Here is a 16,102-nt window from a genome sequence, read left to right as displayed (position 1 = left end):
TGCGTTTGTTGTGATTCTTTTTAAAGAGCATGGATGAAGCGAATAGGAGACAGGACTGCATTTACTGGCCCTGCATGCATTGCATAGCAGTTTGATGATCAAAACTAAAGCAGCCGGCACCGGGGGACCAAAGCCCACGTGACCAGAAGTTGGCATAGCTTGTCGTGTTAATACAAAGTCAAGTCGGTCTGTTTTGGTGGTAATTATACTGCTAACTAGATCTGAATTACAGCCATAGTTATACCAAACATAAAGTTTAATTGTAGGGACCAATTTACGCGTAAAAACGGAAGCAGCAAATTTAAGGCCGATTTTATAATTAATTACAAAATTTATTACGAGATTGATATATATATATATCTTCTAGAATTCTTGATTAAGATCATCTAAAATATGCCCGATTCAGTAGTAAGAAAAAGATAGACTCGTAAGATCATGAACTTGACATCATTAAATATCTATAAATATTATAAATTCTATTTCACGTATCTATCTCTATTTCGTTATAAGCCATAAAATTTAGCTAAGAACTTTAAGAATGGTAGATTAGTATGTAATACAAACGCGGTGTAGATTACATTTCAAGAGACTTTGGATAAAATAAAATAAATGAACTCTTTAACTGAATTTATTAGAGTTTTAGTTGAGTTAATGACAATAGTAAAGCATGACTTACCTTCAATAATTTTTGTCTTTTAATTTTTTTTTTCTTATTTTATTTTTCTCAACTTTGGGATGACATACACACAATTCTTTTTATAATTAAATTTTAAATTAGATATTTTTATTAAATGATAATATTTTTATGATTATTATTTTATAAATTAGTTTAAAAATTATATTTAATAAAACATGGTTACCAAAAAAAAAAGGATTGTTTATCGTATACCTTTTGACAAAAAAAAAAATCCTTTAAGCAAGTAGTGGAGGCAACATTAAAGATATGCCATTATTAATAGAACGCGTACAATCTAATCAAACTAAAAGGGGTGCTGGATTATCACTGCATCAAAGCTATAAAGAGTCCTCGTTTTGAGGTAAAGATGAGACGCTTTAGATTATGCGGTGAGATTAGAGTCCGTTTATTTTATTTTAATTAATAATCTTATTATTATTTATAAATTATTTTAATTCATCTCATTTCATTATTATTAATAAGAGATAAATATAATATAAATTCTACCGTATTTAATATTTTCCATACAAAATCCATTAATCACAATAGTAACAATATTATAGAATTTGCCGCTGGTGTAAGAGTATTAGTAGTGACTTTTCCATCTTTATCTTTATCTTTAAATTTAAAAAATTTATCTTTAAATTCATCTACATTGACTTATGCATCTCTAAATTTTTGCATAGCTATAAATAGTGTTTCTTCAAATATTATTTTACTATTTTTTTCTCTCTCCTACCTATTAAAATAAACTTTATAGAATTTATATTAAGATGATTTTGATACATAAAATTTGTATTAAGTTGATTATACAAAGTGGATGTTAATTGTAAAATATATATAAAAAATAATTTTAGGAAACAAATAAAAAATAAAAAAATAAAAATATTTTATTATGATTTGGTTCAAAGATGCATAAATTAATGTAGGAATTTTTTTCATATACAAAATCATTCTTTAAAAGAGATAATTTTACATATAAAAATGTATAAACCACTATCAATGCTCTAAATTGTAACGTCGTTTCATTCAACTAACAGTCTATTAGAGGAAATTGATAAAAGAAAAAGTGGATATGAAATAAATATGAAATTATTAATTTTTGTTTTAGTTTAGATTTTAGTGAGAAAATAAAAGATAAATCAAGAGATACTTTCTCTCTAAATCAAGAAATCCAGTTTTTTTCCAATTTCAGTATTTTATTTTTCCTAAATTAGAAAATGATCTCTCATTGTCAAAAATTCCACCAACTATCATATAAAAAAAAAAAAAAAAAAAGTCTTAAGCTAAGCTTAGCCTGCTTTATTATTTACAGCCCAAGTTTAACTTAGGCAAAGACAAGGGCCGAAGCCCATTTAACAGCAGGGGAAGTGTTTCGGCTATAGATGATTTTAAGTTGACATTTTTGTTGGGCTTTGAATTCGACGGACACTCTTTGGCCCATTGGGTTTTAATTGGTTCACTTCTCATCTCATGGACTCGCTCTCCGTAACACCCTGAATCTTGAGGATTTTTATTTATTTTAAAAAATGATAATTATAATTGTAGTATCCAAACACGACATAATCTTGACAGCCATGCGAGAGTTATTGGGTTATTTTTCATTCCTACAGCATAAGTTACCCAGACATTTTCTTTTCCCAATTAATTACTCTTACAGAATGAAAAAGGAAGTTTCCGGGAGTGAATAAAACCAATGCTTATTATATGAAGAGCCGAGGGTGTAGTGGCCACCGACAAGTTATAATTTTTTTCGTATCGTTAAATATATTTTTTTAAAATTTACAATATCATTTAAAAAATAATTTTTTAATTACTAAGAAAAAAAAAAAAAAAAGTTGCACCGGGACCATCATCAGGATGATTCCTTGGTGAGTGTAGATTTAGAACCTGTTTAGATACATAATTAAGCACCGAATCTCATCTCATCTAATTTTAACTGATAGACTTAGAAGGTGAGATGAGAATTTTTGATTTTAAATGAAAGTTTAAAATATTATTTTTTAATATTATTGTTATTTTAAAATTTAAAAAAATTAAATTGAGATTTGAAAAAGTTAAATTGTTATATTTTATGTAAAAATTTGAAAAAGTTGTAATGATGAGATAAGATGAAAATTTTGTGTCTCATCTTACTTTCCAAATCATGTGTAACTATTATTTACAAATCATCTCAACTCATCTCATCTCATTTCACTTGATTTTTTTTTCACAAATCAAAATTATTTTTTTACAAATAAAAAATCTCATCTCACTATTCATAAATCATCTCATATTTTTATATAAAAGAGTTATTCTCCTTATTATTCATACTTTACACACTACATTTAATTTTTTATTTTTTATTTTATTCTTGCTAAATTAAAAAAAAATTTCTACTCACGTCCATATATAACATATTTGGTAAGGAAAAGTTAAAAAAAATAAAAAAAATTATATGTGATGTAAGAATAATGAATATAATTTTTCAATTCGAAAATAAAAATAAAGACAACTCTTTTAAGATTAATACCCTTCTTCGTTCTATATTATATTCGTCTCAATACACTTGTTACGTAACACATTTAAAGCGATTGATATAAACAATCACTTGAAATGTGTACGAGATAATTTTGATGGAACCGATGAGATGGAAGTTTAGAAGGGGGAGTTGGACCAAAACATCCTAGAAAGTAGAAAGCAATACTTCTGCTGCTGCTGCTGCAAAGGATCATACTTAGAAAGAGCCAAAGAAAAACTTCATACACAAGCACAACCAGTCATCCATTAATTATGATTGCTAAAAATACCAAATCCTTCTTCTTCCAATCTCATTTCCGGTAGGTAGGTAAAACCATGAAGAAATTATCAAACAATAGGGTTGCTCCTGAATGACCCAAGAGCTTTCACAGCACCTGCCCTCAATATGAATTGGTGGTAGAAAGCTGCTAGTGCAGCTCCAATGAATGGTCCAACCCAAAACAGCCACTACGTACAACAACCCAAAGGAACATAATTAAGATATATTAATACAGTGTAAGTCGATTTGGATATATAAATATATAATACTACTTGCTGCTGGGAATTAAGAGAATGAACAACATGAGTAAGATATTGGAATGTAGACTTAACTTGATCATCCCAGGCCGCCTTCTCGTTGTAAATAACAGCGGGTCCGAGGCTCCTAGCTGGGTTGATGCCGGTACCAGTGACAGGGATGGTGGCCAAGTGAACCAGGAACACCGCAAATCCAATCGGGAGTGGCGCCAATATCTTTTTGTAATTCACCAATCAAAACAAAAAAAAGATATATGGTCGTAGAAATTAAAAAGTTAGAACAAGGGATCGAGCAAGAGTCGGTAAAAACTCGGTGCTTCTAAAATTGAAAAATAATATATAGCATTTACAGGTGAGTGTTATAGCTAAGGTGCATACCGGAACGTAGGAATCTCGAGCTTTCCTCTTGGGATCAGTGGCAGAGAAGACGGTGTAGACGAGGACGAATGTGCCAACGATCTCGGCACCCAAACCAGTGCCCTTGCTGTAGCCATCGGTGAGCGTGTTAGCCCCACCTCCGTACTTCACGTAGTGCGCCTTGTTAAAGGCCTTCACCAGCCCCACGCCACTGATGGCTCCCAAGCACTGAGCCACCATGTACAACACCGCGCGCAACAACGACACCTTCCGAGCTAAGAGCAGCCCGAATGTCACGGCCGGGTTGATGTGACCCCCTGCACATGATATAACGTTACAGCCTGATCAATTTTTTTCAATGTTTTGAATACCATACCGGACGTCGTACCGGTCAAGATATTGGAACGAAATATTTCAATACCAGTATCGTTTCGAGATAGCGTTTCGAAATAACGTTTCGAGATAATCGATATATAAATAAATTATATATATAAATATATATATAAATTATATTCTAAAATAATAGTCTATATATAAATAAATTATATATAAATATATATATATATAAATTATAAATAGTCTAATCTGAATTAGGAGTTAAAAAATAAGTTTGTAGTTAGAAAAAACGAAAAAAAAAAAAAAACACCCAAGTCGAAATATCGGCCGGTACCGGCCGAAATATAGGCCGGTACAAGCTGCAATTTAGTCCGGTACGACCGGTATTTTAGCCGATATGGGACAGATATAGTACCTGTACCGGCCGGACGGCCGAAACGAAAAATATACTACTTGCTACTGTATCGACTGGTACGGCCGAAATTTAAAACACTACTTTTTTTTTCCTTTTTCCAAGAAACTGAAGATCTAAAAGAGACTTTTTAGGTTCCAGCACAACCGAGAAAGAAACATGATATTTGATTTCGTTACGTATTTTTCTACCTTCAAACAAGTTTATGCAAGTACCACTGCTGGAAGAACTGAAAACGAATACAACAAATGACACGTTATAATTTATATATTATTTGAGAGAATAAAGGATTCTATTCATCATTTCATACCACATAATTAATATTTTTTATTTATATTTTATTTTATTTATTTATATTTTATTTTATTCTTACTAAATTAATTAATTGAGTTGTTTTTCTTGTCATCTCCATATACTATATTTATTTTGATTTTTTTTTCATTTTTCTTATACTAAATATATGATATATGAATAATAAATAGAATAATTCAATTAATTTAATAAAAATAAAATAATATGTAAAATGTGTAGAAAGAAAAACGTCTCGTGCTGTCGTGCACCCTAATCTCAACTGCATGTCTCTATACGTACAAGCAAACAAGGCCTTGCAGGGGGGGAAATGTAACGAAGAAAGAAGGAAAAAAGAAAAAGCCCCCCACACCTGAAATCCCAGCAGTGCAGTAAACAAGAACAAAAATCATGCCGCCAAAAGCCCAAGCAATCCCGAGAAACCCGACTCCATTACAGGCGTTGGCAAGTCCATCACTCTGGCTCTTGTAGCCTATTACTGTCAGCACCGTAACATATAGAAAGAGCAAAGTAGCTGTAAACTCAGCTATCAAAGCCCTGTAGAAGGACCACTTGCCTAGCTCCTTGGCGTCGAAGAGCGGTGCCGGAGGTGGATCTTGGTAGTCCCTGGGCGGGAAAGCGCCATGTTCTGCCACCTCCACGTCCTTAGCCATTAAAGCTTAAGAGAATACAGAGAGAATGATCACGAGCAAGAAGAGAAAGAAGAAGCCTGCAGGGGCTTGGACGTTCGTGTGGCCGGGTGCTTTGGGTGTGGAAGGAATGAGGGAGTGGTAGGGTATATATAATAATGGAAGGGGAATTAATGGTGGGGAAGGGCAAGTCAAGGAGTTTCAAATTAAGCAAGATGGATTAGGAGTTTTTGAATTAATTGCTGCAAATATAATCAAGCCCCAGAACAGCCAAAACTTTTGATTTCTTTGGCTGTCATCTACCCCGCGCCACCGTAAATTTCATTTGCATGTTCTATTAGCGTGAGCTTTGACATTTACACGGGGACACTGCATGAGGACAGAGACCAAAAAGGTCCAAAACACAAAAAACAAAATTTGCTGTCGATGATTTATAAATAGTAATAAGATTTATGAGTTAAAATTTATAAATAATAATAAAATAAGTTGATATTCTCATAGCATTTGATAAATCGATCATGCATGGTTTATACCCTACTTTAATTTTTGAAGTATATATACACGAAATGTGATTCAATCCATAGGGTGTTATTTATCTACAACTTGATATATACAAAGAAAAATTTTACACAACTTCTTATTATTCACATAATCTTTATACATCACACTTTTTTTAATTTTTTTTTCTTTTATCAAATATTTAATATATGAATAATGTGGTGTGAGATGATCATATCAACTCGTCATTATAATTTTTTTTAAACCCAGTATAAAATATAATGAATAATTTAATTTTTTTAAATTTTAAAATAATAATAATATTAAAAAATAATATTTTATCATCTCAATCTAACTTAACTCAGTTCAACATCTAAATACAACTTTAGTTTAAAAAGAATAAATTCAAAAAAAATTTAAAAAAATTATTAAAAGATTTAAAAATTTTAAAAAATATGATAGGTAGAAATTAGAGAGGTGGTGACATATATAAAAGATATGCCACAATCTTTTTCCCTTAAAAAAAAAAAAAAAAAAGTTATGCCACCATTTCTTACTGGTTATTTGATGAAAAAGAAAATCTGAAAATGTGGGACCAGGCACATCTGGCAATAGCTGATTGGTTATTACGTCGACTTAGGTATTGTTTGGATATTGAAGTGAGTTGAGTTGAGTTGAGATGAGATGATAAAATATTATTAGAATATTATTTTTTAATATTATTATTATTTTGATATTTGAAAAAGTTAAATTATTTATTATATTTTGTATTGAGATTTGAAAAAGTTGTAATGATGAGTTGAGATGAGTTGAGATAAATTTGAAAACCAAACTAGTTTTTATAATAATTTATATCAAACATGATAGCTGAACAATTTGGACAAGTGGGCAGTATCGCCAATCGGCTAAACCCGGTGGACAAAAAAATGATGCGGAAGTGAACACATCCAACAAGCACGTGTTCGTAAACAGGGAAGACGTGGACGGGTCTGAGCTTGTCGTCGTTTTGATTTTTTTGGAAGCCCAATAGAATGGAGAAAACAGTAACCACGTGGTGGATATCGGTGGCTTCTTTCTTGGTACAGATATTAGGAGGGCGGAGGCGTGGGAAGTTGGGCCCACTCCACAGTCACAGACATCTTTTATGGAAAATGCTACATGCCCCGCTGGGCTCCCGCAGGGCCTATAGCATTTATTTATTTAATTTTTTTAGTTTTTTTATTTATATTGATATTTTTAATAATTTTAAATATTTTAAAAAATAAAAAAAAATTATAATATTATTAAAAAATATTTTCTTAGAATAAAAAATAACATTTATTCTTTTTCGTGATTAAGGAAGTATTTTTTAATATTTTTTTTTACTTTCTGATTAAGGAAATATTTTTTAATAATATTTTAAATTTATTTTATTTTTTAAAAATATTTAAAAGTGTAAAAAATTCTATATAAAAAATAAATTAAAAAAATACACATAGAAAAGTACATGTTAAGTCTAATGAGAGCCCCCAACGGGATTGTAGCATGTCCATTTTAAATATTTAAAAAAATCATAATATTATTAAAAAATATTTTCTTAATCATGAAGTAAAATAAAAAATTATAAAAAATATTTTTTATAATTTTTTTATTTTACTTAATAATTAAAAAAGTATTTTTTAATATATATTTTTTTACTTTCTAATTAAAAAAATATTTTTTTAATAATATTTTAAATTTATTTTATTTTTTAAAAATATTAAAAAATTTATATAAAAATTTTTTTAAACAAAACACGTTAAATAATACTACAACCCCAACGAAAGCCCTCAGCGGGGCTGTAGCATCACCTATCTTTTATTGGTTGAGGAAGATAATGAGGTGAGGTCACTGTCCACGTCATCTATCCTAGCATTCAAGAAACCTGCTTGAGTCATCATGTTAAGGGTACTTTAAAAAAGAGAAAAGCTATACATCAGCCGGAAGCCGCAGCACATCTCACTTCAATTTTTTTTTTTTTTTTTTTACACTCAATACGTTGAGTGTGCTGCGACTTTCGACTGATACAAATGTTTTCTCTTTAAAAAATGGAGAGTTGAAAAAGGAGAGAGGAGGAGCTTCATTTAAGAAATATTAATGCTTTTAACGAGTAATGATATATACAGTATATTGTATAATATATTATATAATAATATTATAAAATAAGATTATATTTATAAAATAATATTATTTTTATAAGATATTTTATAAAAATATTTTTCATTTAAAATATATTTATATAAAGTATTGTAAAAAATATTATGTGTAAATAATTTTTCTTTCATAATTTCTTTTAATTCATCTTATTTACTAATTATAATTTTTTTAAATTTTTATATAAAATAAAATAAAGAATTAAATTTTTTATATTTTAAAATAAAAATAATATTAAAAAATATATTATAATAATATTTTATTCAATTCTAAACTTTAATTTGAAAAAATTTGCATGACATTGTAAGTAGCACAGAACAAAGAGCTTTTAATTTTTTTGATAAAATATAATATTTTCTTAATTACTCCTATGATTTGTATAAATTAACGAATAAAGATCTTTACTTGTTTTTATGGCAAATGAGGAAAATAATAATAACTAGAAGTCGTTGAAAACGGTACTAATCTTAAGAAAATAAATACTACTTTGCCCATCAATTTGAGAAAAAAAAAATATTTTTATTAAATAATTAAAAATATTTTTATATTTATAAAATATTTAATATATTAAAAAAATATAAAAAAATAAAAAAAATTATTAAAGCAACTTGCGAGCGGGATACTCTGGGTTTTGAGCTCTGGTGGTCCTGCAAATCATGGGACAAATTGCAGGCAGCCTTATGTCATTGGCTGCTCAAGCCAGCAAAGTAATGCACGTGACTCAGAGCTCAAGCATATGGATTGGAGATTAATGTCCCTCTGATTTACCTCAGACAGTTTGTCCTTGAGCTCGACATGCTCACTGTTCATTCAGCTTTATTCCACAAATCTTCACATCAATTTAAAACAGTAAAACCAAAAAAAAAAAAAAAGGATTTTAGATTTTAGAGTTGAAGCTGACATTCTCGAGCTCTATCTCAAATTTCCACTCATTTTGGCAACGGCTAGCTAAGCTAACAAGATAATACCAACAGGTGAGAAGAAGGGATAAGGCAAAGGAGATTTGAATGATTATAGGACACACAAATTGGGCTCCCTGACATTCCATAAAAAACCAAAGCAAAGCCAAAGTTCTATAAGAGATATTTTAGTAACCATTGCTAACTGACCACAACTCTACTGTGTAAAGATTTGGAAATTGGTTGTGGGTCCAACCCAAGGGTACGAAATAACGAAATGTACAACAATTCGGGCCACTCATATAAGATTTGTATGTACCTTAGTTCTTGGACCACCTGCAATTTCGGCATAGGCGTTTTTGAATCCGAGGCCTTCTCAACTATTCTATACATTTATAACCAGAATCTTCGTGGTCCCCAAATTTTGGCAACATCTAATGTATAACAAAGCATGAGTCGAAGCCCATCACTCCACGATTTTCTCACAAAAGACTGAATTTAGAGCTTAAAAAGATTTGGAGTATAGTTTGTGAACGTGTTGGGCTTAAAAAGACTCAATTTTTTCCCATATAGAACCGAAAAAGTTATTCTTTTATCCACCACCTTTTTCTTCCGAGTTTTAATTTGCAGGTTACGTTCAGTTTCCACATAGCTGACTAGTAATTGCTTCCTGCATAGCTCGAGCTCTCTAATCTAAACCCGCCTAAGTTGCTATCAAAATGCGTTTACTAGCTGTAACAAACCTCCGTAGATGCAGCAGAGCTTTCAGGCAGTGCCACAAGGGGGGCTTCTTGGTGATGCTGGAAAATTTGAAACAAACAGGGCAGTCTATGAAGGTGACTATAAATTCTATAAGAACATTAACTAATGGCTTTCAAGAGCAAAAATCAATAACCGCGGATCATGTTCTCCTATATCAACAGACGCTCGATCGAATATTTTTTTTATTTTTTTGGTAGTTTTTTATCCGACTTTTTTCTTCTGATAAGTAATTTAACTTCTGTTTTATGATCCTTTTAATTTCTAAGATCCACAAAATGGTGGGACTCTTTCAGCTATACAAGTTTGAAAATTCATAATTAGGCATTGAATTGGGATGTCTTAATTGCCAATAAACCTTAAATAAAGATTCCCAGAGTTCACTGCCAACAGATACACAGTTTGTGACATAACTAGATCAGCGGCAGAGCCGACAATGGCGCACCCCCGTCATGAAGGCATTAGGCTCAGTTCAACTAAGCATGAAAACGGAAAATCGAGCTTTTTGGAGAAACAAGAAAAAGAAAAGCATGAAAATATAACTTTCGAGCATTGCCAACTGCCAAGTTCTTCAGATTCCGTTCACTATACGTACTACATTGCGACCAAAACAGCAAATCTTCTGACGCCAACATATACACCTGAATACGTGAACTCGATCAACTTTTACATTAAACCAAAAAAACAAAAAAAAAACAGTCAGTTGGGGGCCTTCCATTCATCTCAAGCAGAGAAAGCAACTTCCATAGCTTGCAAGATTGGTCCAATATCAAATCTGAAATTTCTCAAGCTCTTGCCAGGCCCTGTTTCAGGTTTGTAAACATCAGCCTCAGCTTTGGTTGATTGGCTCTCCATTATCATCGTGCAGCTACTCCCTGTCCAACTGTTCCTTGCTTTCCACACACAAATTCCTAAACAGAAATAAATATATATACCAATTACACTGCTATTCGGCAAAAGCACTGAATAAAACTAGCACACCCCCTTGGATTCCACCAAAGTTCAAATAAACTCCTAATCATTTCAGTTATGCAAAACTGCTCACAGGAGAAAAGCAACTCCCTTTAAAACCAAAACTTAATTTAACAAAAAATCTGTTTATGTTGGTATAGACTGTTTACTTTTAGTGCCTTGGATCCATAATTCATAAAGATAGGGAGACTCAGAAAGATGTGGTACCTATTGAGGTTTTAAGGAAAATCTTAATAATATGGCTATAGACCGGCTATTTTCTGTAACTGCTGGGCAGTTAAAAGGAAACGTATTCATAAAATGAGTGTATAGCTAAAATAAGAATGTTAAGATGCATGGTGAGAATATAGGGAAAGACAAGGTAACGGTGACCCACATTGAGGAAAAGATATGGTAGAGTCAAATGACATGGCCGGTTTCACCCATGAAGACTGATTAAGATATTGGCGAGAGAGATTGATTTAATTCCAGTTGAGGGAGTAAAACCTAAAAGAAGGTAAACGTCTTAAATAACCTGGGTAAAAATAGTTGACAAGGTAATTAGGCAGGCAACAAAGAGTAGGGTTGCTGCTACACTGGGACTGAGACACAGCCTGGACTCTCACGAGGCAGCATTTTGACATAGGACAGAGCTGTGAAAAAGACTACATATGATCCACTCTGATCAGTCAATCTCAATTTAGCTTGGGGTACCTTACTAGATTATCTCAAGCACTCAACGTAGGGCAAGTATCACTACGGTGCCAAGTCCAGAGGAAGGTACATGCGAACTTGGATGCAGCTGTTAACTTCTCATATTTTCCAACTTCCCTTATCGTTTCCCAATAGAAATTCTGGATAACTCAAATGCCATATAGCAGCAAAATAATGATAAGAAACACCTACAGTTCTCACTTAATCGATGATAAATCTTCCAGAAAGGGCAATGAAATATTCGTCATTATAAAAATTAAATCTACTTAGTTTTAAAAGGAATCAATTGGAATAAGATTTTTCTGACTGATAAATCTTATTACCATATGAGTTTCTTCTTACTGTTCTTCTTCTTTCCCTTCTCTGGGATCCATTCATTAGATTTATATTAACCTGACATTTGTAGGTTGTGTGATTTTTGAAGACAAAAGAGTGGAAAACCTTTGAGTGGCATATCAAGTTTTGGAGTCAAGGGGGGCTGATGTGCTGAAATCCATGATTTCAAAGATCTGCAAGATAAACACAAGCAGAAGATGTTAAAAACCCAAGGAGATAACAACATTATTGACCAACAGTACTCACGTCAAGAAAGGAGCCACCATGTAAAGCTTGAGGCCACTGATCCCACGAGATATCACATCATCATTTGCAGGCTGAAGTTCATCAAGCCGTTGCCATGCAATTTCCTGCAAGCAGATAACAAGAAAATGCAAATTTCCACACGTTCCAATACAACATTCTATCTATTGAGAAAGAAAATATTAAGCTTGATAAATGTGCCACTTGGATATTTGAGAATAACTAAATTTTTAAGAATAAACACCCACGCTGATCTCTTTTTTGGTAAGTGGAGCAAAGGCAGTATCGTCCTTCACGCCTGCAATTATGTAGAGACGCACCCTTTGTTGTCCAAATATCAGTTCAATGTATTCATCTTTGTTAAGAAGCTTAGAAGCATCAAAACCTGTTTCCTCCAAGACCTGCATTCAAACAAAATTTGCAAGCAATGCTAACCTTTTTTCAGCCTTCAAATAAATAAAAAAAAACTGCCCAGGCTTCTTTTATTTAAGTAAATACCATGGTCTGATTCGAGGTAAGAAATTATTCAAATCGAAAACTTCATTACAACTTGGTTTCGCATGTACAATGATTTTCAAACAGAGATTCAGTTTGAACACAAATATAAAATAATCAGGAACAGAAAACAGCCAGGAAACACCTTGAGAAAGAAGCTTACTTCTCTGATGGCACATGCATGGTCTTCCTCATCTTTACTCTTTTTGCCGCGTGGAAAACTCCAGCTTGACCCTTTCCAACCTTTCACTAGTAGACACTGTCAATAGCTTGAACAACAGTAAAAACCAGATTTGATATAAATCTCACTCAAATCATTCACCCGATAAAATAAGGTGTATAATAGGTAAAATTTCACATCCTGAATCACACAGAAAATCCTTTGAAAATGTTATCGATGGTAAAAACACTCTGCATAGAGTTTAACGAGGAATGATATGCTGATACAACATTTCTAGTCAAAACAATGGCTGGAGATCGGAACTATAGGGGCCCTAGGAAACCAATAAATGAAAAGACAGGCAGGATAGCTTTAAGAGAACGGTCACAACAAGAAATTATCATATTTCGACTTGCAGCCTATGTGAATGATCTCTTACATATGTCATAATGTACACATGCTTCCTGTGTACATGGGCTAAGCCTATTTCATTCATATATATAATATTTATCTCTTACTTATAAAAAAAAAAATTGTACACATGCCTAACCTTTCCACTTCCTTCGAAATATCTCTACGCACTTTTAACTTCTTATTTAGTGTTTTTTTATAAGTAGCCTCTATGTTTCTTCAAACAGCACTTAATGCTTCCAATTTTCTGCAAACACTTCATTAGAATCTTTTATATTATAAATTATTACATTTTATGTTTCTACCCTTTTCTTCTTGGTCTAATTACCTGGAACTCAATCACTCATGATGATGAAACACAAAGGTAAAACATAATAATTTAATTTTAGAAAATTCCAATTTTCAACTAATAGTGCTTGATGCTAGACACATATCAGTAACAAAATCACATCATCACTTGCTCTGACTTCTTAAAAGAAAATAAAATCAGACTGAAAGCGACACCATATGTATATAGATTCATTATTCATATGCATAACAAATTTTTCAATAAAGGGCCCAAAGACTAGTATTATCATAGCCTTCATCCTATGAAAGTTTACCCGTTCATAAGTCTCATCCAAAATGATTGCCCCAGTTACAGGAACTCGGACCTTGTAGGAAGTGAAGTCCTTAAATATGTCATCCAGATGGGCAACATAAGGTTTCAAGACGTCACAACTGTTGAATACTAGGATGTATTAAGGAAATCAAAGCTACATTCACAAAAAGGGATATCGGATGCATATATAACAGAGGTTACAAAAGAGGAACAAGAATATACATACGTTTGCCACTAGGTCATTAAAGGAGCAAAGACCACACCAGCCAACATACAATTTCATGATAGCCAGAGGATATGATAATGCTTCAAGAACAACCATCAAGCTTTCCGGATTATATTACTCTAGAATAACACTGAATTTTTTATCTTCCGGAAAATATATAATATTTGACATAAAATATAAGACAGACATGAATATTTCCTTCAGTGCAACCTTATATCAAATGGCATTATCATACTCCGCGGTACAGAGTGCATGGGTGAAGGAGTCTTGTGTCTTATGGCCTGAAGGCGAATGTGCAGGTGCATGCCCTGAAGGTGAACGGCAATTCGACAACTAAAAGTCTAAAAGGTGGCCAAATAGGAGATCTTGTGATAGCTTATTCCACCAGAAGATGCAAACAGAAAGTTAATAGAGTTACACTTAATTCACAACCATGCAGCAGCTTATCAGATAATAATAGATACAATAATTTGGGTAGCAGTGGGCAGTGGGCAGTGGCGGAACATGCAAGGATACGTAAAGAAGTGAACTCCTTAAGAGTGAATGACTTCAGTGATGGATTTTTCTCCACAGAATTGTCTTCATAGAACCAATGTGCATACTCCACAAGAAATAAAATCCTTTCAAATGACTCGAGGTCTTCTTTTGGCACATTTAAAACAAACCGACTGCAGAAAATTAGAAAACAAAAAAAATCAGAACTAGAATGAAACAGGAGTAAAAACATTTTAAGGCAACACACGAGAAAGGAGGGGAACCGTTTCAAATTTAAGAAAAGAAATACACGATTATAATAATCAAATTACTATGTAACTGAAACCAGTTTTTCTGCAACCATAACAGGAGTTTTTTTTTTTTTGTTTTTGTTTTTTGTTTTGTTTTGTTTTTTTTATCCCAACAATACAACTACAAATTCCTCTAACATTCACATAACAAGAGATCATGTAATTACGTTAAAAAAATCGCAGATAGGTCACTTCTCTCTTGAAGGATTTGGAATTGTTGCAGTAGAAAATTTCAAAATCCATTAATGAAATGACAAGACGAAACAATGTCGCATCAAAGGTGAATATTAGCTAGAGCGCCATTTACTAACTAACAGAATTTCATTCAAAGAAATCCAGCACAAATTAGTGACAGATTCTTAAACAGCGAAGAAAAACAAAAGAAAGATGCTTAAACAAGCACACTCGACTAATAACAACCTAACCAGCTAAAGTTCATTATCGTAGCATTGCCATATCGGGAAAATAAGTCAACCTTCCATTGAATCAAGGCAGTTCATGTGATACTACAGAAAAACCAACATTGACCCAACAAATAACAGAATCGGAAATAGAGCGAGAGAAGAGTGATTCGGACCTGCAGAGATCGTCGAGGAGTTCCTGGGGAGGAAGGCCACTCTTCAGGGAAGCACTAGAGGACCGGTGGAGGCCGGACATGGCTTTTCGAGTTTGAAATGTTCACGAGCGGAACAGTGGGTTCGTTCCCAGGACCAGGATTGTTGAATTTTTCGTCGGTCTTTGAACTCCGTTATTGTAGAGAACCGGAGAGTGCGGTTACCGAATCAGAACAAACCTGTTAATGGATTTTCCTCCTCCTTTTTTTTTTTTTTTTAAGTAAATAGTAATGGATTTCTGAGAACAAAAAATGTTATAAGGTAATGTGGAATTTCTTTCAAAAGTTTATAAAATCTTAGCCCATATTTTGGATAAAAGATTTTCTAAAAATTTTAGAAATCATTGGAAAAAAATTTTGAGATGAGATTTCTGTAATTTTGTCAAAAGAATACTACTACATTCACAAAAAAATTACATAAAATTAATTCCACAAATTAATATTATTTCATTTAATTCATTAGATCTATTTTATAATAAAAATA

At 32.3% G+C, this 16,102-nt stretch overlaps 2 protein-coding genes across 3 annotated transcripts; both read right to left on the bottom strand.

Annotated features, from left to right (window-relative positions):
* Positions 1-3,155: 3,155 nt before the first annotated feature.
* Positions 3,156-5,904, bottom strand: LOC108997123 (probable aquaporin PIP2-5). Its single transcript, XM_018973266.2, has 4 exons — positions 5,479-5,904; positions 4,091-4,386; positions 3,788-3,928; positions 3,156-3,643 (listed from the first exon to the last, which is right to left on the bottom strand). The coding sequence occupies exons 1-4, from the start codon at positions 5,777-5,779 to the stop codon at positions 3,524-3,526; spliced, it is 858 nt and encodes a 285-aa protein (XP_018828811.1). The 5' UTR covers positions 5,780-5,904; the 3' UTR covers positions 3,156-3,523.
* Positions 5,905-10,421: 4,517 nt separating this feature from the next.
* LOC108997047 (mRNA-decapping enzyme subunit 2-like) lies at positions 10,422-15,815 on the bottom strand. Of its 2 annotated transcripts, none has more exons than XM_035692609.1 (8): positions 15,583-15,815; positions 14,737-14,888; positions 13,996-14,123; positions 12,986-13,081; positions 12,576-12,728; positions 12,331-12,434; positions 12,190-12,257; positions 10,422-10,994 (listed from the first exon to the last, which is right to left on the bottom strand). In XM_035692609.1, the coding sequence occupies exons 1-8, from the start codon at positions 15,660-15,662 to the stop codon at positions 10,807-10,809; spliced, it is 969 nt and encodes a 322-aa protein (XP_035548502.1). In that variant the 5' UTR covers positions 15,663-15,815; the 3' UTR covers positions 10,422-10,806. The 2 variants fall into 2 exon arrangements, with proteins under 2 accessions (XP_035548502.1, XP_035548503.1); XM_035692610.1 differs by having other exon boundaries at positions 14,047-14,123.
* Positions 15,816-16,102: the final 287 nt, after the last annotated feature.

The sequence above is a fragment of the Juglans regia genome, chromosome 7 (assembly GCF_001411555.2).
Source record: "Juglans regia cultivar Chandler chromosome 7, Walnut 2.0, whole genome shotgun sequence".
Classification (NCBI taxonomy): Eukaryota; Viridiplantae; Streptophyta; class Magnoliopsida; order Fagales; family Juglandaceae; genus Juglans; species Juglans regia.
The sequence above is the reverse complement of the archived record's forward strand: the minus strand, read 5'-3'. Positions and strand labels throughout refer to the sequence as shown.

Coding starts and splice junctions, on each gene's coding strand:
- LOC108997123 (XM_018973266.2), bottom strand. CDS start 5,779: ATGGCTAAGGACGTGGAGGTGGCAGAACATGGCGCTTTCCCGCCCAGG. Junction 4,387..5,478: donor CTGCACTGCTGGGATTTCAG/GTGTGGGGGGCT, acceptor TATCATGTGCAG/GGGGTCACATCAACCCGGCC. Junction 3,644..3,787: donor AGGCGGCCTGGGATGATCAA/GTTAAGTCTACA, acceptor TGTTGTACGTAG/TGGCTGTTTTGGGTTGGACC.
- LOC108997047 (XM_035692609.1), bottom strand. CDS start 15,662: ATGTCCGGCCTCCACCGGTCCTCTAGTGCTTCCCTGAAGAGTGGCCTT. Junction 14,124..14,736: donor TAAGGAGTTCACTTCTTTAC/GTATCCTTGCAT, acceptor AATACATCCTAG/TATTCAACAGTTGTGACGTC. Junction 10,995..12,189: donor ACTTGATATGCCACTCAAAG/GTTTTCCACTCT, acceptor ATTTCTGTTTAG/GAATTTGTGTGTGGAAAGCA.